Below are 27,133 nucleotides of genomic sequence, written 5' to 3' on the forward strand. Positions count from 1 at the left end.
AACCAAAACAAAAAACAACAACAACGACAACAAAAAAAACCCAAAACAAAAAACATCTAAAATGATATAAATTGACAAAAAAAATTATTTGTGGCTATTTGTGAACCACAATGATAGCATGCATTCCTTTGATCCCAGCATTCAGGAGGCATAGGCAGGTGGATCTCAGTGAGTTCAAGGCCAGCCTGGTCCAGCTCCACCCAGAGAAACTCTGTTTTGAAAACAAACAAACAAAAAAGGTAAATAAGTAAATAAAAATCTAAGTATATATTTCTATTTTTTCTTTATTACAGAAGCTGTTCCCAGTTATACGACCAAAGTGTCATTTAGTCTTCAGCTTTGATTCGGTTCACCAGAAGATGACAAAAATCTTACTGCCCCGTGCTCTAAATCTTTGAATATGTGTTACCTCTTATTGGAATTGCGGCTTGTGCTTAAGGACAAAGTCTAGAAACTACTACCATCATCACTGTTAAGAAAGATAACATTCAAATTATTGATAAACTTGCTTATATATTAATGTTAGCAGACGAATGCACATACTTGTCCTAAATACTGCATATTTAATAATTTAGGAAACACATCACTTAAAAATTACAACATTTAAAAAAATTACAACACCTAGAACAAGTTTTGAAATTGGATGCATTATGTTCAGGAATCAAGGGCTAGAGGGTTGTGGGTGAAATGGAGAATTTACCACCTTGAAAATGTTTCAGGGGGCTGGCTCAGTGGTTAAGAGAGCCTGTTCTTCCGAAGGTCCAGAGTTCAAATCCCAGCAACCACATGGTGGCTCACAACCATCCGTAACAAAATCTGATGCCCTCTTCTGGAGTGTCTGAAGACAACTACAGAGTACTTACATATAGTAAATAAATAAATCTAAAAAAAAAAAAAAAAAGAAAAAGAAAATATTTCAGTATACTGTTTATTTTTATTGAGAACAACGCTCCTTGAGTCTAAACAACTTCCTACTTCCATATTTCAAATTTATTTTGGCAAGTACATTTTAAGTTGTACTTTGACTCTCAGGAGAGCCTGATGGTATAACTTGGGTCTCGAGGGTGGAAAGAAAGACTGGCATTATGTAGAGCATCCAGCACTAGACACTCAGACAGTGTGAGCTGGGAAGATCCAAATACTCTGCTTGTTCTGTCCTGAATGGTCACCTGGTGGTCCTCAGAACAAAGAGCGGAGGAATGCCTTCAGGGTTCACTCCTGTAGGTGCTGGGGAGAGTGTGGACACCACACTGCGGCTTCCATATGGGAGTGACAGGAGGGTTCTGCCTACTGGAGTGCAGCTGTGGGCTGGCAGGAGCCTCCGGGATGTCAATTTGCATTGGTAAAGGTATCACTCTCTGGGGGGTGGGGGGGTGGGGGGGGGAGCTCTGTGTTCCTGAATCATGCTTACATCACTGGAGGAACTATATAAAGCTTCTATTTTTATACGGTGTCTTAGGCTAAAACAAGCAGGAAGTGGCTGTTCTGAAGAGAAGAGGGAGATACACATGTATTGCTGGTTTGTGTATGAGTGGTCTCCTTTCGGAGGTAGTCCAGTGCAGCCCACTACAGCCCTCGCAGTGGTTAAACAGCCTGTGTCTGTGTTGTTAGATGCCACAGCGTCCAGGGATGGAGTACGTGATGTCTGCCAAATCTCAAAAACTACATTTTAAATGCAATTTACTTAAATAGTCACTTGTGGCTACCATACTGCACAGCAAGGCCTAACCTGTTACGCTGGGGCAGGAGGACATTGTCTGTGATTATAAACAAACAAATGAACGAACAAATGAATGAATGAATTAATAAATGGGTAATTTTTCCTTTTTTTTTTAACCCAAAGAACTGATTTGCCCTCAGAATCATATAATTTAAAAAGGTTACCACATAACACACAATTAAAACAAACAAACAAACAAACAAACACAACCTAAAACAAAAGGGTTACTAAGGCTGGGAGATGGCTCAGTGGTTAAAGCTGTTGCTATCCAAATCTAAGAACCAGGTGGCTCACCTGCCATTCCAGTCTGGGTACCCAGTGCAAACTGGCTAGCTAGCCAGGCCTACCGGAAGCTGTTGTCTTGAATAGGAGATAGAGCCTCGGTCAATAAAGTGGGAAGATGCTAGAGTAGGAGTCAAACTCTGGCCTCTCCATGGGGACACACACAGGTGCACCCCACACACATGCAAAACCACGCAACACATCCGCGCACTCACAGAAAATGGAAAGAAGAAAGATTAATATTGGCATTTCAGTATTTTCAGCGTTTTTTTTCCTATCTCAGTAGCGTCACTTCAACAGAAAGCAAACTGTCCAGAGGCAGGCGAAAGGACGAAACATCTTTCTTCCTCACACTTAAAACTGTTTCATCCGGGCGTGGTGGCGCACACCTTTAATCCCAGCACTCGGGAGGCAGAGGCGGGCGGATTTCTGAGTTCGAGGCCAACCTGGTCTACAAAGTGAATTCCAGGACAGCCAAGGCTACACAGAGAAACCCTGTTTCAAAATAAACAAACAAACAAAAAAAACCAAAACAAAACAAAAAAACCTGTTTCAAATTGATGATTAGTCCTAAACAAATGACTAAGATTGTATTTCATACTCAAGTACAGGCTTTATATCAAGATTTGAAAACTAAAATGTGAAAAGATGGAAGGGTAGAATTTCATACAAATGGACTTCTTAATGTATGTAAATTCTATTTTAATAAAACCAGCCTTTGCGTAAAAGCCTTGTTCCACGTGTGTTCCTGTGTGCGGTGTATGTGTGTGTCCCAGAGATAGGCTCGGGGTGTCTTCCTTACTTCACCGCCTTGTCGTTTGTTACTTTTCTTACTATTGACATGGTGTCTCTTGCTGAACTTGTAGATTATTGTTCTGGCCACATACACACAAACTGGCCAGTGACTGTCTGGGATCTGCCCGTCTCAGCCCCACCCCCTACCCCCGCGCTTGCGCAGGAGGGACTACATGACTTCACGCCTTGCTTTTCACTCATGCTGCAGATCTGAACTTGGGTCCTTGTACCTGAGTGGTACTTTCATCTGAGACTTCTCCCCAACTCCCTACCTAATTAGACTTTTAAAGACCTCTCTCTCTCTCTCCCTCTTCCTCCTGTCCCCCTCCCCCTCCCCGGCTCCTTCTCTCTCTTTCTCTCCAATCTCTCGTCCCCCTCACTCAGTAGCTGCATGGAGATCATTGAGAATCCAGGAGTTCAGTTTACTACTCCTGTCTCAAAACCTCCCAGACTGACAGTGGAAGTCCGTGCGGAACTTGCTGAGGCGATCCCAGGTTCAAGGCTACCGAATGGGTCTGAGTTCTTAACGCTTCAGACTCTGTTTTTTTTGTTTCTTTAATGTATTTAGGTAAACGTCACTTCAGAAAATTAACTGTGTGCTGAACATTGTGACTTATATCTGAGATTCAAGCACTTGAGAGGCCAAGGCAGAAGCAGTGCTGTGAGCATGGGGCTAGCCTAGATCACCTAGTGACTTCCAGACCAACTTTAACTACACTGTGAGATGGCAAACCTAGCCTAATCCAACCCCACGGGGTGTGTGTGTGTGGGGGGAGTGGAAATCAAAGGAAAGAAAATGAATCATTTTTTTAAAAGTTTGTTTATTGATGTATTTTAGAACGTTTTATTTGCACATATGCCTGCATGACAGAAGAGAGCATCAGATGCCATTATAGATGATGTTGTGAGCCACCATGTAGTTGTGGGGAATTGAACTCAGGATTTCTGGAGCAGCACCTGTGACCTGTCCAGCAGGTCCAGTTATTCGAGGGTCTCGAGGGGACCTTCTCCTAAGAACCAAATGGGGGGAAAAGAGAGACGAGAACCTTGTGCGAATAACGACAAGGAAACGTTCTGAGTTGCATCAAGGCCCCAATGTATTAGCCAGGCCCAAGGTTTAAATGCACAAGCAAAAGGGGAAGTACAGATACTTATCAGTGGGAGGGGGGGCAATAGAAATTTTTTCTTTTGGCTGCTACACAGGGAAGCAGGAACTTGGTGGTATTAGGGTGTGGTCAGGACATCGGCGATGACTTAGGGCTGGAACATTCTGTGGTTGTTCTCAGAATCAGTGTGTCGGTGGCCCGCTTTTGACCCCCTTTTCTTCTCGGGGGGTGGGGAGAAAGGCCCAATTCAGAGATCAGGACAACTGTGTTGTCTTAATGGCTCCCAACACACCTGGTGCTCTTAACCGCTGAGCCGTCTCTCCAGTCTGAGGAGACTAACCATCTGAAGATAGAAAACTCAGCGGCTTTTAATGAGAAGCTGCTACCATTTCCACCAAATCCCCAAATATCTTCATTGCTCTTCTCCACAAAGGTCACATTGCTTAAACCGTGGCTTTTATACTTTCCCCTTGCTCCAGTCCTGGTAGCCACCTCTGGACTCTACTGATTTTATTGACCTTTCACATAAAGGGGATTACGCAATGTGTGACTTTTTGGGGAAGTTGTAATTCTTTTTGTTTACCCACTCAAGAGCTTTTGGTTTTTGTTTTCAAGGCTCATATATTGTATTTTATAATAAATACCACAGCAATAAGAACAAGATTAGAAAGGCCAAGCAACACAGTGGACTCTGTGACATGCAATTACAGGCGGCCTCACAGCATGAGTACCTGAAGATCTCACACCAGGACTCGCAGCAGGCCCCACAGCAGGAAGACTGGCTTTGCGGGTGGATATGACTGTTTCTCTCTACTTGGCAAATAGTGTTTTCTGGTAGTCTCCACGAGGAGGAAATGGGCACAATAACTGAGGAGGAAGTGGGTGGGACATAAGAGGAAGTGGGCGGGACATAGGAGGAAGTGGGTGGGACATAGGAGGAAGTGGGTGGGACATAGGAGGAAGTGGGTGGGACGTATAAAGGGGATGAGAGCAATGCCTTTGGGGTCTTGGATCTGGTGTTCTCCTTTGCTACATCTGCTGCTCTGCTGCCGTCGATGGGAGTGGGAGAAGGCATTTGAATGACACATGTAGGGGCAGGGGCAGGTGGGCTTACTACTGACAGCTGTTGTATTGTCAGTCTTGGAGTAGTTGATGGTTTTGAGGTACAGCTAATCTTGGGGTCATTTTTGGTAGGATTACTGGTTTGGGGGTTCACTTTTGATGCTTGGGGCATCTGTACTTTAGAGGAGGGCCGCGAGGAGGAAATGTTGCTACAGGTGACAGTGACCTTAGGCTCCCTGGCTGACTTTAAGGAGGTAGGAGATAATGGGGGTGCTGGTGGTTTTGAGGTGCAGCTAACTTTGGGGTCATTTTTGGTAGGGTTACTGGCTTGGGGGTTCACTTTTGATGCTTGGGGCATCTGTACTTTAGAGGAGGGCCGCGAGGAGGAAATGTTGCTACAGGTGACAGTGACCTTAGGCTCCCTGGCTGACTTTAAGGAGGTAGGAGATAATGGGGGTGCTGGTGGTTTTGAGGTGCAGCTAACTTTGGGGTCATTTTTGGTAGGGTTACTGGCTTGGGGGTTCACTTTTGATGCTTGGGGCATCTGTACTTTAGAGGAGGGCCGTGAGGAGGAAATGTTGCTACAGGTGACAGTGACCTTGGGCTCCCTGGCTGACTTCGAGGAGGTAGGAGATAATGGGGGTGCTGGTGGTTTTGAGGCTTGGCCTAAGTCATTCTGAGCACAAAAGCCCAGGAGACAGGCCTCACAGTTGCTGCTGTCATGTGGCCCTTCGAGACTGGTGTTCCCTAGCAAAGGAATCTCACCCATTTGCTTAAATCCTTCTTTATAGCACTTCTTCAGAATTTGGAAGAGCAGGTTGTTCAAGATCCTTGAGATGTTGTCCCAAGTGACTTCTGGAGTTGCAAATGGAGGCTCGGGGCACTGATTACATCTCTGAGCAAACACCCTCATCTTCACCCACCCCTTGGCCTTCTTCTCACACCACCGCATGTGGAAGACTATCAGAACTCGGCCAGATGCCCAACTTCGAGAGCAGGAAGGACAGTGGAACCTGTAGAGGAGAGGGCCAGAGTTTCAGCTGAGCTGTGGGCAGGTGCCAGAGGGAGAAGGAGTTTCTCACGAACGGTGAGAGAAGCAAATGACCCCTCTTTCTCATCTCCACTGTATCACCAACATGCCCTGGGACCATCACCAGGTACCTACTGTGCAAACAGCACACAAACCATCGGACTCAGAAGGAACCTAGGGCATTTGCTAAGCCCAGTGTGTGCATTTCAGAGTCAAAGTACACACTGGGAACGCATCATGCCCAGGACTTGGGGATTAAGAGTTAGGACTGGGGCTCTGGTCACTGAGCCCCAAGCCACTGTTTCTTCAGATACTGAGGTAAATGTATTCAAGGCTATGCATGCAACAGCCCCCAATACTATATATTATATATATAATCTATATAGCCCCCTGTGCTAAAAATCAACAAGTGGATAGAAATGGGTGCAGGGTAACTGACAGACCGGGAGAGAGTTGCAATCTCCTGCCTACAGAGACAGTTTGCCTGCTTTTGTTTGTCTTGGGGGTGGGGGTGGGGGTGGGGTTGAGGTGTGGGGTAGGGGTGGGGGTGGGGGTGGGGTTGAGGTGTGGGGTATAGGGGTTGGGGCTGTGGGGTGGGGTGGGGGGTAGGGCTTCCATGATCTGTAGGATCCCCAGAGATCATGGCTTCCAGCTCTCTCTTCTTGTGTGGGTTCCCCTCCCCCAACTCATTCTTTTTCTTACATGCACCAGAGAATTTTACATTATTTCTGAATGCTTGCCTTCAACAAGGTGCAGGATGACACCCTGTCTCAGGAGGGCAGGGTTTTGTTTTTGTTTTTGTTTTTTTTTCTGATACCTATTGGAAACAGTGAAGAAAGACTGGAAGAAGCCTGTGCTTGCTAGAACAGGAGTTGTGCAAAGCCAGAACACTGCAGTGTGGCGTAGACATTTATTGCACATCAAATAGTTCATGAACTCCCTCTCGGTTCAGTGATGTTGTGGTCACGGGACCTGCTGGCCAATGAGACTTGAGCAGCAGTGAGATCTTCCCAAGGCTATGAGATTTCTCTTTCTTTGCTTAGGTGACCTTGGGAGCCATTGTTTAGCTAAATCCTGGGATTTTTTTTTTTTAGCAGTGGATCCTAACTTTGCTTGAGACAGGGGCATCTGCAGTCTGAGATGAGGAATTGGAGGAGGTTGGGCAGACTAGCTCCCAGGCTAGTTCTAGGCACAGAACCTAGGACCTCGCACATGTTAAGTAAAGGTACCATTGAGCTACAGTCCCAGGGCCCTTTTTTTTTATTTATTTACTTATTTATCTTATTTATTTATTACATGTAAGTATACTGTAGCTGTTATCCAGAAGAGGGCATCAGATCTCATTACAGATGGTTTTGAGCCACCATGAGGTTGCTGGGATTTGAACTCAGGACCTTTGGAAGAGCAGTCAGTGCCCTTAACCACTGAGCCATCTCTCCAGCCCCCCTCCCCCCTCTTTTTTTTTTTACTATGTTTTGATCCTAGGCTGCCATCTTAGGGCAAATGTGGCAATAAACTGAGAGGAGATGCTGACAAGCTAGCTCTGAGCCCCATGAAAAGCACTAATTGAGAGTTACCCTCACTCAGTTTTTCATACAGGCTTGAGCTGTCCCCAGCAGCCAACCACAGATGGGGCCTGGTCTCAGCACTCCAGTTCCGCTGTGTGCCAGTCCTGAGTCCCAAGTTCTCAAATAAGCCAACTGAGGCTTTGTTCTGGAGTCTCCCAAGACATCTCTTGGCTGAGAATGGTCCAGTCCCCTCACAGACAGCAGCAGGTGTGACAGATCCCGAGTCTCTAACCTCTATGTTCTCCTACCTCTATCCCTGGGCCTTGGGGCACCCTCTTTCTCTCCTGGAAAAGAAAGTGTAAAACGTTGGCTGGCCTCCCCTTGAGTAAATGAGGCCCCCATTCTTCCCTCCTTTTTCCACAGTGTCTCATCCTAGCCTGGATTCTGTCACCGTTTTAAGGTCACAGTCATGGGGGAGGGGAAATCCCAGTCCCTAATGAAGCTGGAATTCCTTCCTGTGTCCTTCAGTGTGCAAGCATGGACAGCTGAGAAGAGAAACCAGTCAGAAATAAGCAAGAATCTTCTAGCATGGGTACCTCCCTTACCTAGCAAAGGTCTTTTGCTGGTATTGCGTCCATCCTGGCTTCAAAACGTTGGGAAGAAGGTTCTTGTCTGGTATGAGGGTCCATTTGTGCCAGGGTTTCACCTCTTGCATTAGCTCCTGGAACACATGTCGCCATTGCTCTGTGTCTCCTATGTCTTCTTCCATCATGGCTACAGTGCTGGGTCCAGGCTGGGGCAGGGTCTTCTGGGTCCAGAAAGATCTGTGGCAAGAGGGGAATTGTTCACTCAGACAGCAAGGCTTCAGGCTGGCAGTCCCTCTGAGGACCTGAATTGGGACTGTAGTTCAGATCCTTCTGTCCCAGGGACAAAGGTCAGTTGAGTCTGTTCCCAAGTTCAGAGGACAGCAGTGGACAACCACAAGAAATCACAAAACTCCAAGCTTTGGTTTTTAAGGTCTCAATACACTAGTGAGGGAGAAAGTTCTGGAGTCCAAAGCAGGGATGAGCGGCCTCTGGCAGAGTCTCTGAAAGGGCTGGAGGCTACTCTTGCCTTTTCTGGTTTTAACATTTGGAAATCTTCATCTTTTGTGCTGCTGAGCTCCTACTTGAGGCAAAAGAGGCCTCCCTGGGAGTCCCACACTCTGGGAAGTCCTCAGTCACACCTAGTATCTCAGGAGGATGGTGGGTGATCTGTAGACATCCAGCTGTTCCCCGCGCCCACCAACCACAGCCTGACCCCGGAGGTCTCCGGCCCAACCAAATTTTCCACTTACCAGAAATCGAAGCTGGTGCAGCCAGTGTTTGCCTGGGAGATTAGGTGATGTGTCCCTAGATGAGTGGAAGGCTGCTGGTCCAAGACCAACAGGAACCCATTGCCTTCCTCCACAAGAAGGTTGGCTCACTATCACCCTAAACCGAGGAAGGCAGAGAGGAGCACAGTTGGATCAGGCAGTACTCTATTTAAGGCAGACAAGATTGGGAGTGTCTACACCCCGAGATTCCATCCACAGATAGGGTGGGTCTTCCTATCAACTGATTGCCCTGGCTGCTTCCCAAACTGGACGCTCCGCAGCCTGGAAGAAAAGAAGGAAACCAGGGGGGAGGGGCTTCCTGTGGTTTGGAAACTGAGTTTCTCCAGGCTTCTCCCGACCGCCTCTGCCCTACATCACAGCTTTATGGCCAGACTCACACCATGGTCTTTTCTCCCTGCTTTCATTTAGTTTCTCAATGTTATTTGCTCAGTTATAAATTAACTACATCATTTGGGAAGGTAGTTCAGTTTCTATTTTTTGGCTCTCCCCCTTTTCAGCTTTTCACTATGGGGTATCCTTCTCTCCCCCACCCCCAACCCCCAGTTGCTTATTCCGGCTTTCGATAAATAGGAGTTCTCTATTTATGGTCAATGGTGCTATGCTCCTCACATGTTTGGGGTCTTTCCTAGAGGTCTCACTGTGTAAGACAGTCCCTAGGGCTGGTGCTGACATATTTCCGAGAGAAAGGAGGCTACTGTGTTTCTAATATGGAAAGTACAAATGTTAGGGGAGTTTGTTCCTAGTTGTGGTGCCGGCTGTGGACTCACTGTTGATAAGTCAACAACTGAACATAAACTGGGTCAGCTTTAAACAAAGGTTTAAAGCTAGGCTTGCATTAGCCTCTCCTGGGGAAAAGGGTGAATGCCTAGTCACAGGGATGTCACTGAGCTTGTACTGGTCAGGTGACTGAAGCACAAGCAGAGGACTGCTAGACCCTCACGTAGTCCCCTTAGGAGAAACGGCTCTGTGTTCAAGACAACAGTTAGGGCCTCCATGTGCAGCAGGAATTAACTATGCCTTCCTTTGCTCACCTCGTGGTGGCTTGCCTCCTCTCCTGCATTATACAGGAGAGCTAAGTTGGTAGTGAAACTAAATCTTTGCCTCTCTCCAATTTTTTTTTTTAAGAATTTCTTTTCTTTCTTTCTTTCTTTTTTTTTTTTTTTTTTAAGATTTATTTATTTTATATATGTGAGTACACTGTCTTCAGACACACCAGAAGAGTGCATCAGATCCCATTACAGATGGCTGTGAGCCACCATGTGGTTGCTGGGAATTGAACTCAGGACCTTCAGAAGAGCAGTCAGTGCTCTTTACCTGCTGAGCCATCTCTCCAGCCCCCTCTCTCCAATTTTTGTTTAGAATGTTACTAAAGCCTTAACTTAGTTAGCCAGCAATCCTATACCCTGCGGGTCCCCAAGACCAACATCCAAGGTTCTCTCTTATCAGCTCAGACCTCTGAGCCCATGGTTAGGACTTGTGGACCTTTCCCAAGTGGGTTGAATTGTGACATCCCAAATGAGGTATCTACTTGTGAATGTGTGTGGAAAACTTGAGTGTTTTCAGATGTAATTAAGGACCCGAGAGAAGAGAAGAGACCTTCTTTGCAAGATTTAGAGTTTCTGTGGCTACCAGGACATAGCATAGCAGCAAGAAGACAGGTGAAAGGCCAAACTGCATGTCACTCACAACCTGACCTGGAGAAGGATGCCAGGCGAGCCTACACAGCGTGCCCAGGGACACGGAACAGCAAAGTGTAGCTACAGAGCACAGCAGGAGCATCTTTAGGCTTGCATTAGCCTCTCCTGGGAAAATGAGCCGATGTCTAGTCACTCCAGGTAGGGCAACAACCACAGACCAAAGTAACCCTCTGCCCTGAGTCTAGCCTGAGTTTATGGGGATCACTTATGGGAACATGGCTGAGGAATTGTTAATAGCAGCCTGGGAAACTCCACAATGGCTAAGTCACAACTTCTCCATCGCTATATAGGTGGAGCCTCCTTTTTGGTTAACTTTCCATCTCCTATATACTATGATACCCCTGTGATTGTGTAAAACTGGGGAAGAACTGGGTACACTTGGGCGGGAACATAGAAAGGAGTGGCTGGACTCCCACTGCAAGGGTTGAGAACCCTTTCCTAGTATGGGCGTCAGGCACAGTTGCTCCCATGAATAGCGATGGACGTTAGCAATGGATGTTACCCTTGGAAACTGCTGTCTCTTCAGCACTAGACTTTTTAGCACTAGACTTCTCATGGATAAGCTCATTGAAAATTTTTTGAGGGTTTTGGAGCACTGGGGCTATATTTCATTTGCCCTTCATTGTCTTGTGTTGGGGCTTGAGGCTGTTAGGGGCAGATATACAGTGGTTCACGGTTCACGGTGTGATGGACAAGGAATGGCTAGCCTATAGACACGACCAGGGAAACTGACCAGGCCCTCAGCTAGGAACCCAAAGCTGGGAAGAGACACATTAAGCAGAACTGTGTTACGTGATGCTGTTTGATGTATTCTAGGTCAAAGTCCAGCAGCAGGCATCTTTCCCATGGTATGCAGAGGGAGGTGTGACACAGAAGCACAGGAGAAGAACCATCAGAGACACAAGCAGTGACTAGGCTTACATTGTCACAAGCAAAGGAACACCTGGGACCCGAAGAGCAGAAGTTTCTCCCCGGACCCTCTGAATGGGCAGAAGGACTGCAGACCACTTACTTTTGAACGTCTTGCTTGCAGAACCGTGAGGATACATTTTTATTGTCTTAAATCATCCAGTTTGTGGTCTAGTTGTAACAGGGGCAGTGAAATGGGCTCTTAGATCCTGTTCTTTAAGGGTACATTTGTATTTCATACTGTAAAGGAGTGTGCCCATCCATATACATCTCTGATGCTCAGCACAGACATTTGCCAATGATTTGTTGTTGTTGTTTTTTTTTTTTTTAAAGATTTATTTATTATATGTAAGTATACTGTAGCTGTCTTCAGACACCCCAGAAGAGGGCATCAGATCTCATTACAGATGGTTGTGAGCCACCATGTGGTTGCTGGGATTTTCAGGACCTTTGGAAGAGCAGTCAGTGCTCTTAACCGCTGAGCCATTCTCCAGCCCGATTTGTTTGTTCTAAGTTAACCTTTGACTTAGCAATTCAAGAGTTATGCAAAGCTCAGTGGCCTTGGGAAAATGTAAACCCCGCTGCACACAAAGAGAGACAGTAATAAGGGAGACCTGTGGGGACCACAAGTAGATAAGAAGGTCAGAGCTCAGAGCCAGTTAACCTTGTGACCAGAGGATAAAAACTATACTGTAGAACTGATTTTGCTATTTCCTATAAAGTCTGTTGGCTGGAGATGTGGGGGTGGCAGGTCCAGAGGATGCTGAGCCCTTCCTGTCTCAATGGCCAGTTCTCTGAATGAGTCAGAGCTTAAAGATGCCATTCCTGCCTCTGCCCATGGTGCTGATTGGCAGCATGGACTTTGTATTCTGGTTATATTTGTTATGACAGCCCCAGGAAGACACTGCAGAAATCCCCCTGCCCTTTCCCAGGTGTTCTGAGCTCTTCAGTCTTCTGTGTGCTTCAATGAGGCCAGAGCAGGCGGCAGGTGGCCTGCTTGCTCCAGATTTGTTTACCGTTTGTAGACTGGATGATTTTAATAATTTATTAACTCATACTTTTCCTCAAATATATTCTCCTCCCCCTCCCCCTCCCCTCCTCCTCCTCCTCCTCCTCCTTCTCCTCCTCCTCCTCCTCCTCCTCCTCCTCCTCTTCTTCTTCTTCTTCTTCTTCTTCTTCTTCTTCTTCTTCTTCTTCTTCTTCTTCTTCTTTCTTCTTCTTTTCTCTCTCTCTCTCTCTCTCTCTCTCTCTCTCTCTCTCTCTCTCTCTCTCTCTGGAAAAAGAGATAAGGAAAGAAAAAGAAAGAGCTGTTGTTGATATGCTCACTTACCATCTGCCTCAGATGAAATTCAGAGCCTGGGTCAGGGCATATGTAAGCAACAATCCAGAACCAGGGTGAAACTGCAGAAGGCCAGCCTGGTTTACAGAGTGAGTTCCAGGACAGCCAGGGCTACACAGAGAAACCCTGTCTCAAAAAACCAGGAAAAGAAAAGGAAAAAAGAAAAGAAAAGAAAAAAATGAAATGTTTCCAGGTTGTTTTTCACAACTCCTCGGTAAATGGTCAAAAATGTGTAAAAACATAATTAAAAACATGTTAAAAGTTCTTGATGTAATACAACCTTTCCCACCCCTGGGCAGGAAACATCGCATATCTTACAGTGAATTTTGGGAAAGTTGGCTCACAAAAGGGGTGCCTCTAGTGGGCAAGGGGTCTTGGGGTCAGTTTCATGGCTCTGTCTCGGGGAGAATAGCCAGATAACAGTTGTATTTACATTTTACTCGAATTCAAAGTTAGTATCATATTCTAAGAGTTGCTTATTTGAAATGAGAATCTAACTAGTTCAGATTTTTTTTTTAAAACTAAATGTGACTTTTCTGTAAGGCCTAGTGACCCAAGAGAAACGCCCTCTCCACAGTCAATAGGCTAGGAGGTGGACTGAACTACAAATCCCATGAGAATGTGAGAGGTGGCCTGCCGGAAGTGTTGTTGGGAAACCGGAAGAGAGCGGGGCGGGGAGGAGAGGGCCAATTTAACCGTCGGGTTTGTGTCCGCCTACAGGCAATTTCACTAGGCTCCACCCAACAGCTACCTAGTTTGCAGCGCCACCTGCCAAGTGCGAGCCAGGCATATAAAAGGAGCTACCCTAGCCCTTTCCCTTCCTGTTCTTCTCTGTCCTCCCCTTCTCCCTCCCCCACCCCCTATGTCTCTACTTCTTTTCAAGTCCCTGTCCCGCCTCCTTTTCCCTTCCTCTTATGCTAGGCCTGTGGCATGGCCTGATTCCTCTTGGGGACACTTTGGGAGGGACCTGTCAAGGTATTCCCTCCCAACGTAATAGTTTGCAAATACCGCCCTTGTTCTTCCGGTGTGTGTGTGTATACAAGTAGGCCAGAAGTCAACAGAAGCCCCAGAAATCACGGTTTCTTCCTCCCCAGTGCTGAGATATAAGTGCGTTGCCATACCTGGCCTTTTTTTTTTTTTTTTTTTTTTTTTTTTTTAAACTGACTGAGCTAACTACCCAGGCCAATTTTTGTTATTCTATAAAAACCTAGGGCCCTTAGATGTAGCTTGAAAAATCAATGACGGACTTCAGGTATCTAGAGTTATTATCTAATTTATGACTGTCATCAAGTCTTTGTCCTCATGATGGGTGTGCGTCAGCTTGCCTGTAAAGCCGCCGGTCCCAAGGGTGGGTGAACCGGGAAAGAGTTTAGACCACCAGCAAGTATAGAGGCAGACTGGTTTAGACATTCTGATGGTGGCCTGGAGTTGCTCAAAAGAGGGAACCTCCATCCAGAAAATGCCTCCATAAGATCCAGCTGTAGGGCTTTTTCTTAATTAGTGACTGATGGGGGAGGCCCCAGCCCATTTTGGGCGGGGCAGGGCCATGCCTGGACTGATGGTCCTGGGTTCTTTAAGAAGGAGACTGAACAAGGCACGAGGAGCAAGCCAGTGAGCAGCATCCCACCATGGCCTCTGCATCAGCTCCTGCCTCATGGTTCCTGTCCTGTTTTGAGTTCCTGTCCTAATTTCCTTCAATACTGTACAGCGATGTGGAAGTGTGAGCAAAACAAACCCTTTCCTTTCCAACTTTTTTTGGTCGTGGTGTCTCATCGCAGCAGTAGAAACCCTAAGGAAGACTCTATTAGATTATAATCTAAAGTATAAAATAAATACACCAACCCATACAGATACAAAAGAAACAATAAGTGAGTAGAGGGTGAAGCTGCTCAGACATTAAGACTTGGGTTCAGCTCCCAGAGCTTTTGTAAAACTGGGGCTGGAGAGAGATTAAGAGGCTACTCTTCCAGAGGAACCCAGGTTCAATTCCCAACAGCCATGTGGCTGTAACCCTCATCCCCAGAGATCTGATACCCTCTTCTGGTTTCCCTGGCACTAGGCACATGTGTGGTACACAGACATACATGCAGGTAACACACTGACACACATAAGAAGAAGTGAATTTTAAAAAAAAGTGTGCAGTAGGGCCTGTCTGTAACACCAGGGCTGGAGAAACCCAGACAGCAGATTCCCCAAGTTCATTGGCAGTCAGTTTAATCTGGATGAGCTCCAGGCTCAGAAAGGAACTCTCTTTAAAAGAGAGAGAGAGAGAGAGAAATGAGATGAGATTAAGGTAGATGGTAGAAGCCAACTTCTATGCACACATATTGCACATGTACCTGCACACACTTGCACACCCATTAACCAGTATCATACACACACACACACACACACACACACACACACAAAGAAACAAACAACATTTCAAATATCATATCTGGTATCCCTGCAAGGAGGTGAAGCTTGGTTTAGCCCCCCCTCTTTCTTTCTGTGTGGGATAGACTCACTTCACAGTGAGTTCCAGGACAGCCAAGGTTGTATAGAGAGACCCCTGTCTCAAAATAAACAAGCAAGCAAATAAACAGACAAAAGAATTAAAAATGAAAATCAGTAACTTCATAGTGAAACAAACAAACAAACAAACAAATAAACAAACCAAACAAGCCACCCAGTGACAAAGGTTACATCTCTTATATAGGAGGCACACACTCTCTGATGGGACGTGAAATAGGTGGGACTTCACTACCACCGAGCCATCTCTCCAGTCCACAGCTGGTTCAGTTTTAACCAGTAGGCCTTGCTAATAGGATGGTAACTCTAAGGGCTCCTGGATAAGGGGGAGGTATGGGGGAAGCTCCTATCTCACTTTGCAATGTTTCTGTAAAACTATGCCAAAACAAAAATATTTCTTTTAAGCGTGAGGGTTTGTGGTTGGGCACGATGGCACGCAACTTTAATTCCAGCTCTCAAGAGGCAGGGGCCAGGAGATCTTTGTGAATTTGAGGCCAGATAGAGCTATGTGGTAAGACTTTGACTCAATAAGCAAGCAAGCTAGCAAACAAGCAAAACAAAAACAAAAGCCAAACCGGTTGTTTGGGGACTGAGAAATTGGCTTTCCTGTTCAGGAAAGTTTCTGTGAATTGAGAGAAATAGTCTCTGCTGGGTCTGACTAGGCCATAATGAAGTCAACAGATACACAGCCAGACTTGTTGCCATCAGTGGGAACAGAGAACACGGAAGTTACAAGCTCATACCTCTAGAGGGCGCTTTGGTCCTAACCATGCGGCTGAGCTGGGCTCCCTGTACCCCTGGCGGACTTTGAAGGAATTGTGGCTATTGGCCTAGAAGTTACCCACATAACCAAGTCTTCTCAGGCCCTTTCAGCTCAGATACTTGTGATTCTAGGTCTGGGGTAGGGTGAGCTCACTGTGGGAAGCCAAATTCTGACACTCCTTTCCTTCCAGAGCTGGTTCAAAGTTCCTAGTTCTCCCCTTTCTGGTTTCTTCTCTCAGGATGGCCGTAGGCCTTAGAAGATTCTGAGGCAAGTTCTCGGGGCCATTGGCTCTTGTAGGTTCTCTGTGTTCTTTCCAGGGGAGGTGCACGGCGATTAGGTGACTTTCTGACATCGTCCTAGCTGCAGTTCATTCTGTGACCCCCGTTCTCTTTCTGGGAGAAATGAGAGTGTAGTGTAGGCCAAGGAACCTCCTCACACAATAGCCATAGCTCAGCCCTGACGCACCCCAGCAGCCAGGCCAGGCCTCAGTGGTGGGCCAGGCTAGGCCTCGGTTTCTATAACTGGCAGATGGGAGCTATACAGTCAGTGCAGCACCAACTATCAGTACTCCCCTAGTGAAGCCTGAACTCCAAGCTTTAAAACACGGGTAGCAGCAGAGCCAGCCAATGTGAGCAGGCTCTGTGAAGAGAAAGGGAGGAAGGGGAGAGTTTGGCTTGAGGCTTCTAGGGCTGCTGCTACCTAGCTGTGTGGAAGACTGACATTTTCCCTGGGGGCCACTCCAGACCCTCTGTCTGCCGGTTCCTCCCGAGCCTTGACGTGACTTCAGTGGCCCTGTGACCGGCATTAAGGGAGCACATATCCTCCTTGATGCTATCAGGAGGCTTTAAACTGCTACAGGTCTTGCTCTCTGTCACTGGTGTGTTGGGAACCTTCCCCCTGCTCCTTCCCTTGATTACTGGGAACTCCTTAAGCAGCCACACACCTCACAGTTGGCTTGAGCTACAAGCATACTGAGTTTGAGGAGGGCAAGGCTTAGAGTCCAGTCAACAGTTGTGTGTGTGTGTGGTATATGTGTGTGTGTGTACGTGTGTGTGGTGTGTATGTATGTGTGTGTGTGGTGTGGTGTATGTGTGGTGTGTGTGTGTGTCTGGGATTTGTGTGTGCATGCACACGTATGTGCGAGCGTGTGTGCATGTGAGTGTGGGTACTTGGAGGTAGTTAGAAATCTATCCTGAGGGCCGTTCCTCAGGAGCCAGCCCTGTGGTTTTTGCATGCTACATGTCTGGCTTGTAAAGTGGGTCCTAAGGGACTCACAGGGTTCTTGTGCTTCCATGGCACCAGTTGCTGACTGAGACATGTCACCAGCCCGCAACCAGGAGATCCTACTTCTAACTGCATGCCTCAGAGCCTTCTAGCCAGGCTGTCCCCTGAGCTCTGACTACTACCTTTCCTGATTCTCACAACTCTAGCTTGGACTCTGTACTGTGGCCCAATTCTTCCAGACCTTAATCAACCTTCCTTCCGGGAAGGAGGAAGGCTCCCTCTCCTGTCACCATGCAGGGACTGGCTATGTCACCGAGACCCAAAAGAAGAGATTGCCAAGGAGGGACATCACTCTGGGGCCGGGCTTCTGAGTCCTGTGACCAGCTGTCAGCCCCTGAGGGAAAGACCCAGGGCAGAGGATGGCTGAGAGGTCTGAGAAGAAGTTAAGTGGCCTCAGCTCTCAGCAGGCACCAGGAATGTTTTGGCTCATTCTCTTCATTTCTGTGTTCCTCTGCTGGGGGCCTTCAGTGTTCTTGTTTCTTCAAGCACAGCTAATCTTGACCACTGACTGGCAGTCTGGGGCTCCCAGATCATAAGGGCTGAGAGGCTGGTGGAACATTCTGGGCTCTTTCTGGCACCGCCTACCTGGCAGAGACATACCAGTCTTCAGGGTGGGGTGTGGAGAGAGGAGAGGTTGGGTTGGGTGGCTTTTTTTCTTTGCTTTCAGCCTTGGTCTCAAGAGTTGTGAGGTTTGGGGGATAGTCACAGGACTTCCTCTTGAGGCGGCTGAGAGAGAATGGGTCTTGCCCTCTGAGTATTCGGATTGGCATTCCTCATAGGCAAGGCTCAGAAGATGTTTCTCAAACATCCTGCTTCCTTTTTTGCTTCCTTCTCTCTTTGGGTTCCAGCTCAGATTCCTGGCCTGTGGTGACTGGGTGGGCCACAGACATTGAATACCAAGCCCTTGGAACCCTTCTGCCATTCTGTTACCTGGCGTTCCTTCCCTCTTTAGCCACGGGCAAGCTTGGCATTGGAGGGAGACACTCCCACTTCAGGGAAAGACTTATGAGTTCAGGAGGACAAGAGGAGGTCATTTCATAATGTCAAAGTCTTTCCTCTGTTGGCTTTTATAAGCAAACTTTTATATCTACGTGTAATATACATCTGAAACCACACACAGTTAAAGTTTCTGCAGATCGGCGAATTCCCGCAAAATGAACAATAACCATGTAATAACACCCCAAGTCAAGAAAAACAGATGTGAACAAAGCAAAACAATGTTATTATTCCCCGACTCCGCCCACCCCTGTCAATCATCTTCCGGCTCCTCCTTCCCAGAGAGGTGGTGATAAAAGAGCTGGCCTCTGCCAAGCCTTGCGCCCCTTGACCTTCCCGTACTTGCATTCCTGTGGCTCTTGAGGCTGCCCGAGTCTATTGTAGGGCGGGAAAATAACAATGCGAAGTTGTTTATCTGTTCCCAGGTCAGTGGCTACCTGTGTCTATGGTTGGCAGTCAGGCAACTCAGGGAGTTTTCACACCACAGGAATTGGCAAATGCTACAAATTGACTGGTTTTATTTTTTTTCATTGACTGTCTAGTGCTAGACTTCAGAAAGCAATGGAGCAAATACCCATAACGGAGATTATATTTATGAGTGTGTTTTTTTCTTTAGCTGTGGCATTGTGAAATGAAGAAAGGGTTCTGTGTGGCTCAGGAAATCTTCCGTGTCCGATGAGTGATGTTCTGAGGTGCCTGGTCTTGCTTCTCTTCCCTTACTCTTTAACATAAGTACGGATTTTTAGCTGGGTAGTGGTGGCCCACGCCTTTAACCCCAGCACTCCAGTGCCAGCGGCAAGCCTGGTCTACAGAGAAAGCCTGCCTCTAAAAAACAAACAAACAAAAACAAGAAACGAGAAGCAAAACAAAACAAACAAAACAAAGCAAAAAGAATTTAAAAATACATTTTAATCAATACTTTGGTTGGATTTTTATTTTATTTCATCTATTTGTTTGATTGGTTGTTTTTTGTTTTTGTTTTTTGTGTGTGTGGGTTTTTTTTTTTTTTTTTTTGGTTTTTTGGTTTTTTGGTTTTTTCGAGACAGGGTTTCTCTGTGTAGCCCTGGTTGTCCTGGAACTCTCTCTGTAGACCAAGCTGGTTTGGAACTCACATTGCTCTGCTTGCCTCTACCTCCTAAGTGCTGGGTTTAAAACTGTTTGCCAAAATGTCCAGCTCTTGTTTCTTGAGACAGGAGCTCACTATGTAGCCCAGGCTAGCCTAGAATTCATAAGTCCTGTCTCAACTTCTGCTGCATAACAAGCAAATACCATCAGTTATCACAGTCAGCTAACATCACAGTAAAATAGTCACACCAAATCAAATTATGGGTGGCTTCTTAAGATCCTACCAGTCCATCGCTGATCGCAGCATACCTGCCCCTCCCGCCCTCCCTGCGTCTTTTTGAGGTTTTCACGCAGACAGGCTGTCTCTAGTTCATTAATGGAATGGTGCAGATTTCACTAGTTCAGGCAGCAGGTGGCTTTTCTGCTACCATAGCTTTCCTTTCAGCTTCAGGTTTCTTGGTTTCTGCAGCTTTTCCCCCTAAAGGTTTCTTCCCTTGACACCCAATTCTCCACAGGCTTCTTGCTTGTAGCTCCCTTGTGTGCAACCCCCTCATCTGATTTGGTTGGCTGCCTTCATGTTCCTCACCCAGGGTTTGTGGCTTCTAGCTTGGTGTAGCCCGGTGTCCCTTGAGTAGTCTTTGCCTGTGGACTGAGCTTCAACAGGATTCCCAGGTAGCTCAGCAGGTTCTTATTCACATTGAGTGCTTGGGGGCCTCTTTGTGGCTCTGGGATTTCCACGGTTCTGCGGTTCTGCTAAGGCCTTGTTCATCATCTTGTGCATGGGAGGGTTAGAGTTACTCTTGAGAGAAGCAGCCTTGGGTCATGCACCCCAGGAGCGAGTTTCGAATGCTCGGCTTGCTTACACAAAGCAGAGAATTACCAGGGAACGCCTCGGTGGTAGCACTGTCTTTGTTACAGATGGTGCAGGGCCCAGACAGGATGGCAGGTTCTCATTTTGTCCTCGACAGCTCTCATTCAGTGAGAGGCAGAGCCTTCTTGATGTCATCTTAAGCAGCAGCACGATGCCTTTGGTCTTCTGTGACCTTCATCTTCAACCACCAACGGCAGTTCGGCAAGTTCCTCAGTACGATGACCTTTAGATACGAGCAGAGCGGATGAGGCAGGGACGGCCACAGCAGGTTTATATTTGCTCTGGGCTGTCAAGGTCTGCAGGCTTTTCTGAGCAGAAATATGCAGCCACCAAAGGCACCCTGGCCAGAATAGTGGGTCATGCCACCCCTCAGGCTTTGGGAATTTAAGCCACAGATCTGTCAGCATCTCAAGATCCAGAACTGGTCAGATAACCTACTAATCCTCTGATGACGTAGGGATGTATGCTTTATTATTGTTTGGTTTTGAGCTCGGTTTCATACAGCTTGAGTGGCCTCAAACTCACTGCATAGCTAAGGATAACCTTGAACTTATGATCCTCCTGCCTCTACCTCCTGAGTGCTGAGATTCCAGGCATGTGCACACACCCAGTTTGTGTGGTACCGGGGAATCAAAGCCAGGGCCTTGGACATGCTAGGCAAGAACTGTACCCGTGAGGCCACATCTGTAGCCCCAGTGGTGAGTTTTATCTTATTTCTGATGCGTGCTCATGTGTGTATATGTGCACCAGCGCGCCTTGTGTGTGTGAGAACCAGAAGTCAACCTTGGATGTTGTTCCTCAGGAGCTGTCCACCGTGTCCCCCCCACCCCCACTAGAACCTGCAACTTGCTTGATTAGGCTAGCAAGTCCTAGGGATCTGTCTGTCCTTGTCTCTTTAGAGCTGAGAGTACAAACATGTTCCATATGCTCAGCTTTTCATCAAAGCAACTGAGCTATCTATTCAGTGTGCCATCGGTGAAGTTTTAAAACACCTCAGTTGTACTTAGTATCCTGACTCACAGTCAGCAGTTGGGCAACAGGGTGGCAGTTAATTAATAAAACATTCCATAAGCGGGCTAGAGAGATGGCTCAGTGGTTAAGAGCACTGACTGCTTTTCTGGAGGTCCTGAGTTCAAATCACAGCAACCACATGGTGGCTCACAACCATCTGTAATGAGATCTGACGCCCTCTTCTGGTGTGTCTGAAGACAGCTACAGTGTACTTACATAGAATAAATAAATAAATCTTAAAAAAAAACCACAACATTCCATAAGCATGCTCCTTGCAGAGATGTAGCCCTAGCATGTTAGCGGGTTGCAGGAAGAGAGGGTCATGAAGTGCCTTTTATCCATCTCCAGGATGGTGCTGAACTAAGATGGCCCTGAAGGTTGGTGTGGGGGGAAATGAGCATCAGGTACTGCAGCAGGGACAGCTGTGAGCATTGTCGGGGTAGGTACGGCTGCACAGTGAGGCCTGTCAACAAAAGATGGGCCATTGGAAAATGAGTCCCATTGCTCAGACCATCAGCGTACCACCCCAGTCTGTAACTAGACCCTAAGAATTAGTAAGCCTGGCGGAACTAGAAAAGCCTTGGGCTATGTGCCAGGAGACTTATTTCTCAGTTCTGATGATGTGGGCTCACAGATCATCTGCACACACGTACATCCTTTTTACTAGAGTTGTTTGTGTCAGAGCCCGGGCTCCATCAGCCTTGAATCAAGTCTGTATCACTCTTCCTCAATAGGCCAATGAGATCGACACAGAATGCTGAAAAGCAGAAAATGGAAATTTGTTTAGTGTGACCACATCAGAACAAGGGAGCAGAGACGGCCAGGGACTCACCGCTGTAGTTTCATTTTTGTTTCTGTGACAAAATACTCCCGTGAAAAGCGGTTTAAGGGTTTGCATCGGTTTACAATTTCAGGTCATAGTCCTCTGTTGTGGGGAAATTGAGAGTCCATAGTCTGAAGTAGAAAGAAACGGAAACATGCATGTTCATTTGCTGGCTTGTGCTCAGCTCAATGTATGTACTCTTTTACTGTTTGGGACTCCCTACCTAGGGAATGATGTCTTCCATAGTGGACTGGGAACTCTTATATAAGTTATCTTAATTAAGGCACGGCCCATCCACAGACATGCCTACAAGCCAATCCAAAGTATGGATCCTAGACGGTCCCTCATCCAGACTCTTCCCAGATGATTCTACGTTATATCAAGTTGAGAGTAAAAGCTAAATCACATTTCTCAAATCCATCTTCAGGGTCCTGATCCAGATAAAAAGCAAGAAACATGTATTGCTAAGCAGTCCCACCAATATTGTCTCAGTTCTGATCTCTCACACAAGATGGTTGAAAAGCTGTCAGAATTATATAAAAATCTCCTGCTGAGAGGCAAGTGTCTCTCTGGATGGCACCAGGTTTCAGCCTATCTTCTTCCAGTACGGGATCCTTGGGGCCAATCTTTTTGTTGTTGTTGTTTTGTTTTTGTTTTTCAAGACAGGGTTTCTCTGTGTAGCCCTGGCTGTCCTGGAACTCACTCTGTAGACCAGGCTGGCCTCAAACTCAGAAATCCACTTGTCTCTGCCTCCCAAGTGCTGGGATTAAAGACGTACGCCACCACTGCCTGGCTCCTTGGGGCCATTCTACATTCTGGGGGTTCACTGTTCCCGTGGTCTGACAGCCAAAGGGAAAAGTACAAAAGCTTCATTTAAAAAATATCTTTATTCTTGCCAGGATACGAACATTCTGACTTCTGTTTCATTTTTTTTTCTATAAATTATAACACTGCCCTAAGCAAGTTGGGGGGACAGACTTGAACTTACTCTCTCTCTGTCTCTCTCTGTCTCTCTTTCTCTCGTCATTTCTCACCATGGACAAATCAATTTCCTTACCCATGTCTGCCTCTGGGCGTTTGGTAGAGTGGCGGTCAAAGCTCAGTGTAATGTTTCATTGTTCACACCTATTCTCTTGTTCACTGTAGACAGCCGTAGACAGTGCAGGGTGACCTGCAGGACAGCGATGGAAAGCCTTCTAAAACCCGTGCACAAATCCTTTTAATGTTTATAAATGTGTCCATTGTCCCACTTTCTCCGTGTCCTCCCAGGTAAATAACCACTCATAAGCTTGGGTTGTGAAATTCTCAGAGGCAAGCTCATCACCAGATGTGGCCCACAGAGAGAAGAGCCCCAGCCTGGCTCTGAGTCCACATGCAAGGAAGGGCGACCATGCCCAGAAGAGGAGGTGAGCTACTATAGGTGGGGCTTAAGACTTAACTGGGAAGTTGGTCACACATGCTATTCCCACAGGCATGGTGGGTGTTGTCAGAAAGGTAAGCGTTGATGTGAGAACCATCCACGGACATGATACAGAATGTCTGTGGCCACCCATCCTACACACTCACACCTGCATGTGTGTGTCCAGTACATGTAGAGGCCAAAAGTCCACCTCAAGTGTCTCTCCTCAGGTTCTGTTCACCTTGCTCTTTGAGGCAGGGACTTTCATTGAAACCCTGGGTTAGTTCAGTCCTCCATTAAGCCCTGAGAATCCTTTTGTCTCTGCCTCTCCAGGGCTGGGATTACAGTGTGCCTGGTGCTGAGGATCAAACTAGGGTCCTATGCTCACATGGCAAGCACTTTATTGCCTGAGCTTTCTTCTGAGACCCTTTTCTCATTGGCTTCTGAAGTGTCAAGGTCTATCAACCTGTGTCTGGAATGGGACTTCTGGTACACCTCTTCTTCAATCTGGGATATCTGGTAGACCTCTTCTTCAATCTGGGACTTCTGGTAGACCTCTTCTTCAATCTGCCTTATCAAATCTAGTTGTCTTCAAGTTAGTGTAACTCTATCCTTTCTGTTTCTCAGGACAAAACACTGGGTGTCATCCTTGACTCCTCTCTACCTCACCTTCCCTTCCAATGTCCAGCATTAGACATATGCCTAGCATGCAGCTTGTCTCTCCAGCTCGCCACTGCCATGTCCTCGTTTAAAACACTTCATCTTTCCCCTAGACTGTCACCTAAGTTTCCACAGTCATCTCTCTGTTCCCCTTTGTCTCTGCATCGCACTCCATCCCACCCCAGTCCATCATTCAGACCTGTAACAGCCCTCATGTTCCTTAAAGTAAAAACAGAAGTTATTCCCCTTACATACAAGGTCCCACGGGTCCCGATGCCTATAATCTTCCATTCAGTTCCTTGGTTCCAGACGAATCTCCATTGTGACGTTGCTAGAAGATGCTTGGTGGGACAATGTAGAAGGTTTCCTCCCTGGTTTCAGAGCAGGCTGCTGCAGGTAGGAGGCAGACATGCCCTCATTGCTCTACTTACACATGTCATCCCTTATGCCTCTTCTGTTGCTGTGGTGAGAGTATAACCTCATCCATCACCTATGGTGGAAAGTTTATGCTTTCTTGTGTGCTGCCCTTGAAGGCAGGGACTGAGTCTGACTCACGGCAGTGACAGGTATGTCAGAAACCTGCCTTACTTATCATCTAATGCAAGTGTGTGTTCATGTGTGTGCAGGTGCATGTGTGTACATGTGCACATGGAGGGTAGAGATCAGCCTCAAGTGTCGTTTCCCAGTCCAATTTGTCGTTTCCCAGTTTTGGAGACAGCATCTTTATCTTTCACTGGCCTGGAGCTTGCCTGGTAGACTAGGCTGGCCAACCAGTGAGCCTTCCTGTCTCATCTCCCCAGTGCTGGGACTACGAACACGCCACCATGCCCAGACTTATTTCTTTCCATATGGAGTTGGAGATCAAACTCAGGCCTCCACACTTTTGAGGTAAGCATTTGAGTAACTGAGCCGGCTCATCAGACTAGGATGTACTTTATTGAAGGGTACCCTTGGTGCAAGTCAGGAAGTCCAAAGAAAGCAGCACAGGACAGGTTGCCTCTTCTGCTCTTAGAGATGTCATTTGCAAAATGGGTCAAAGGAAATAGTCTTCTCTGAAGAGACTTAGATTTTTATTGCTTAAATTATTTCACAGGAATAACCTTAAGCCAGACCATTTCCAAACATCCTGGAAATTGCTCACTTTTCTGACTCTTTCCTCTGTGTCCAAATAGATAGAAGTTCTGCTTCACCTACTAACTCCCCAGAGTTCACTCCTTGGTTCCTCATTTTACAGGTTACCTCCCTCCCCCAGCTTCCACCTGCCTTTAGCAAGGGACACCTTCCATGATAAACCAGGCAGGCCTGGCATTTTCCACAATCCCCACCTGAGTCTTCTGATAGACCTGAGGAGAGGCAAAGTTCCTCATAGACGGATGCCGGGAACACACAATGCATGGGTCAGTTTCAAGAGGGTTTCTGTGCAAAAGCCGTCCCCATTCCAATTCCTGTGGAGTGGACTTGACTTGGTCCGTAGCAACTGCTCTCAGAATTCTAACCCATTTGGAGCCCATGAGAAGTGAACGTCTTTGCAGACCCTTGGGCTTCTGCATGGTCTGGTTCACAGCAGAGCTCAGAAATATTTGGACACAATTATAATGGTAATGAATATTTACTGAAGTTTCAAATACTGTTTGTCCTTATGCTGAGCACCCTACAGCCACTCATTAAAAACATATTCACCGAGAGTTTAGGCTGTTGCTTTGGACATAGTATGCTTATCTTTGGGGGTGCTTGGAATTTTCTTTTACAAATAACAATCTGAATCTTGTAGCTCTCAAATAACACTCTCAAATAACCAGTAGTCTGTGAAGTCATATTGAAGGGTATCAAGGTTTTGGGGAGGGGGAAGGCTTTCGGATCACATGATTAGATGTTTATAGCAGCCTGAGTGTCTGTTCTTGGATCTGCAGGGATGCCATGGAGGACGGCAGAGAGGACTGAGGCCTTCAGCTCCCCTGAAGCAACATTTACTTGACATTGTAAACCGAGGGATGCACACTGGGGATGGGACTCTGACCCTCTGTGAGAACAGCCCAGGAACTGTGTGTTGCATTGCGGAAACCCTCTGAAGGGTCAGCACTGTCGAAACAAAACAAAGTCAAAATGAAGACCCCAGGCACCCAGTTTAATGCAAGCTGGAGTTCAGATGTTGTCTCAGATATGATTCTTATTCAGCCAGTCAGTATGTGTTTCCTGAAATCTCACTGGTGTCACAGAGAGACAGCAGAGTGATATGCGTTGGCGGCCGGATGACTTGAAATGGCACTGCAAACACAAGATGATTTTACTTACGAAATATGGAGTTTTCATAAAATAGTTTGGGATGAAGGAGACGGAGAAAAAGAACAATGGGAAACCCCAGAAGACAAAACCTTTAAAAGTTCTTACGTGCTTGGTATGCCTCTCCCTACTAAATGTAAAAGAAATCCCCCCAAATAAATAGTTTAAGAAAGTTTTGTAAACAGCAACTTAATAAAATTTACCCTAATAAAGCTTTATCATCTGGTTTCAACAACAATCCAATATCCACTGGGCAGCCCCATGGCCTGAGCTCTGTTTTGGCCCATTCACATTTGCTTCATTAGAGCCTCCAGGTGCATAAGGAAAACATGCTAAGGCTCCCATTTTCATGCAAGAAAGAAAAAATGCAGAACGATTTGCCTAGACCTAGGAAATGGGTAAGAGGGAGAGATATTTTGAGTTTTAACTACTCCTGTCCCTGTTGCAGTATTTATATATTTAGGAATATGTATATTGTGTGTGTAAACCATGAATCTGAGAAAGGTACATAAGAAGAGTTGGAGGGAGACCCAGAACTAGAAAGTGAGCTGTGACCAGTCGCCTCCTGACCCTGCCATCATATCTTTTTTACCATGATGGACTGGGCCCAAGTAAATCCCTCCATAAGTTGCTCTAGTCAGAAACTT

At 46.6% G+C, this 27,133-nt stretch overlaps 2 protein-coding genes and 1 long non-coding RNA gene across 6 annotated transcripts in view; 2 read left to right on the forward strand and 1 right to left on the reverse strand.

Moving 5' to 3' along the window:
- Lrrc2 (leucine rich repeat containing 2) overlaps positions 1–2,730 on the forward strand; it is a 32,522-nt gene extending 29,792 nt beyond the window's left edge. For all 3 annotated transcript variants that reach the window (NM_028838.2, XM_006512364.4, XM_006512365.4), the window contains exon 9: positions 294–2,730. In NM_028838.2, the coding sequence (NP_083114.2) occupies positions 294–343 (50 nt within the window). In that variant the 3' untranslated portion in view covers positions 344–2,730. The remainder of the gene's footprint in view (positions 1–293) is intronic.
- An 868-nt stretch (positions 2,731–3,598) lies between these two features.
- Positions 3,599–8,929, reverse strand: Rtp3 (receptor transporter protein 3). Of its 2 annotated transcripts, none has more exons than XM_006512112.4 (3): positions 8,840–8,929; positions 8,109–8,327; positions 3,599–5,978 (listed from the first exon to the last, which is right to left on the reverse strand). In XM_006512112.4, exons 2-3 carry the CDS (start codon positions 8,273–8,275, stop codon positions 4,535–4,537), a joined length of 1,611 nt encoding a protein of 536 aa, XP_006512175.1. In that variant the 5' UTR covers positions 8,276–8,327; positions 8,840–8,929; the 3' UTR covers positions 3,599–4,534. The 2 variants fall into 2 exon arrangements, with proteins under 2 accessions (XP_006512175.1, NP_694740.2); NM_153100.2 differs by lacking the exon at positions 8,840–8,929 and having other exon boundaries at positions 3,602–5,191; positions 5,378–5,978; positions 8,109–8,377.
- Positions 8,163–26,693, forward strand: Gm10030 (predicted gene 10030). Its single transcript, NR_152179.1, has 7 exons — positions 8,163–10,713; positions 11,392–11,612; positions 23,417–23,553; positions 24,516–24,602; positions 25,007–25,094; positions 25,441–25,603; positions 26,117–26,693. It is a non-coding gene; the product is annotated as a predicted gene 10030 (long non-coding RNA).
- The last annotated feature ends 440 nt before the right edge of the window (positions 26,694–27,133 follow it).

This window comes from Mus musculus, chromosome 9, assembly GCF_000001635.26.
Source record: "Mus musculus strain C57BL/6J chromosome 9, GRCm38.p6 C57BL/6J".
Classification (NCBI taxonomy): Eukaryota; Metazoa; Chordata; class Mammalia; order Rodentia; family Muridae; genus Mus; species Mus musculus.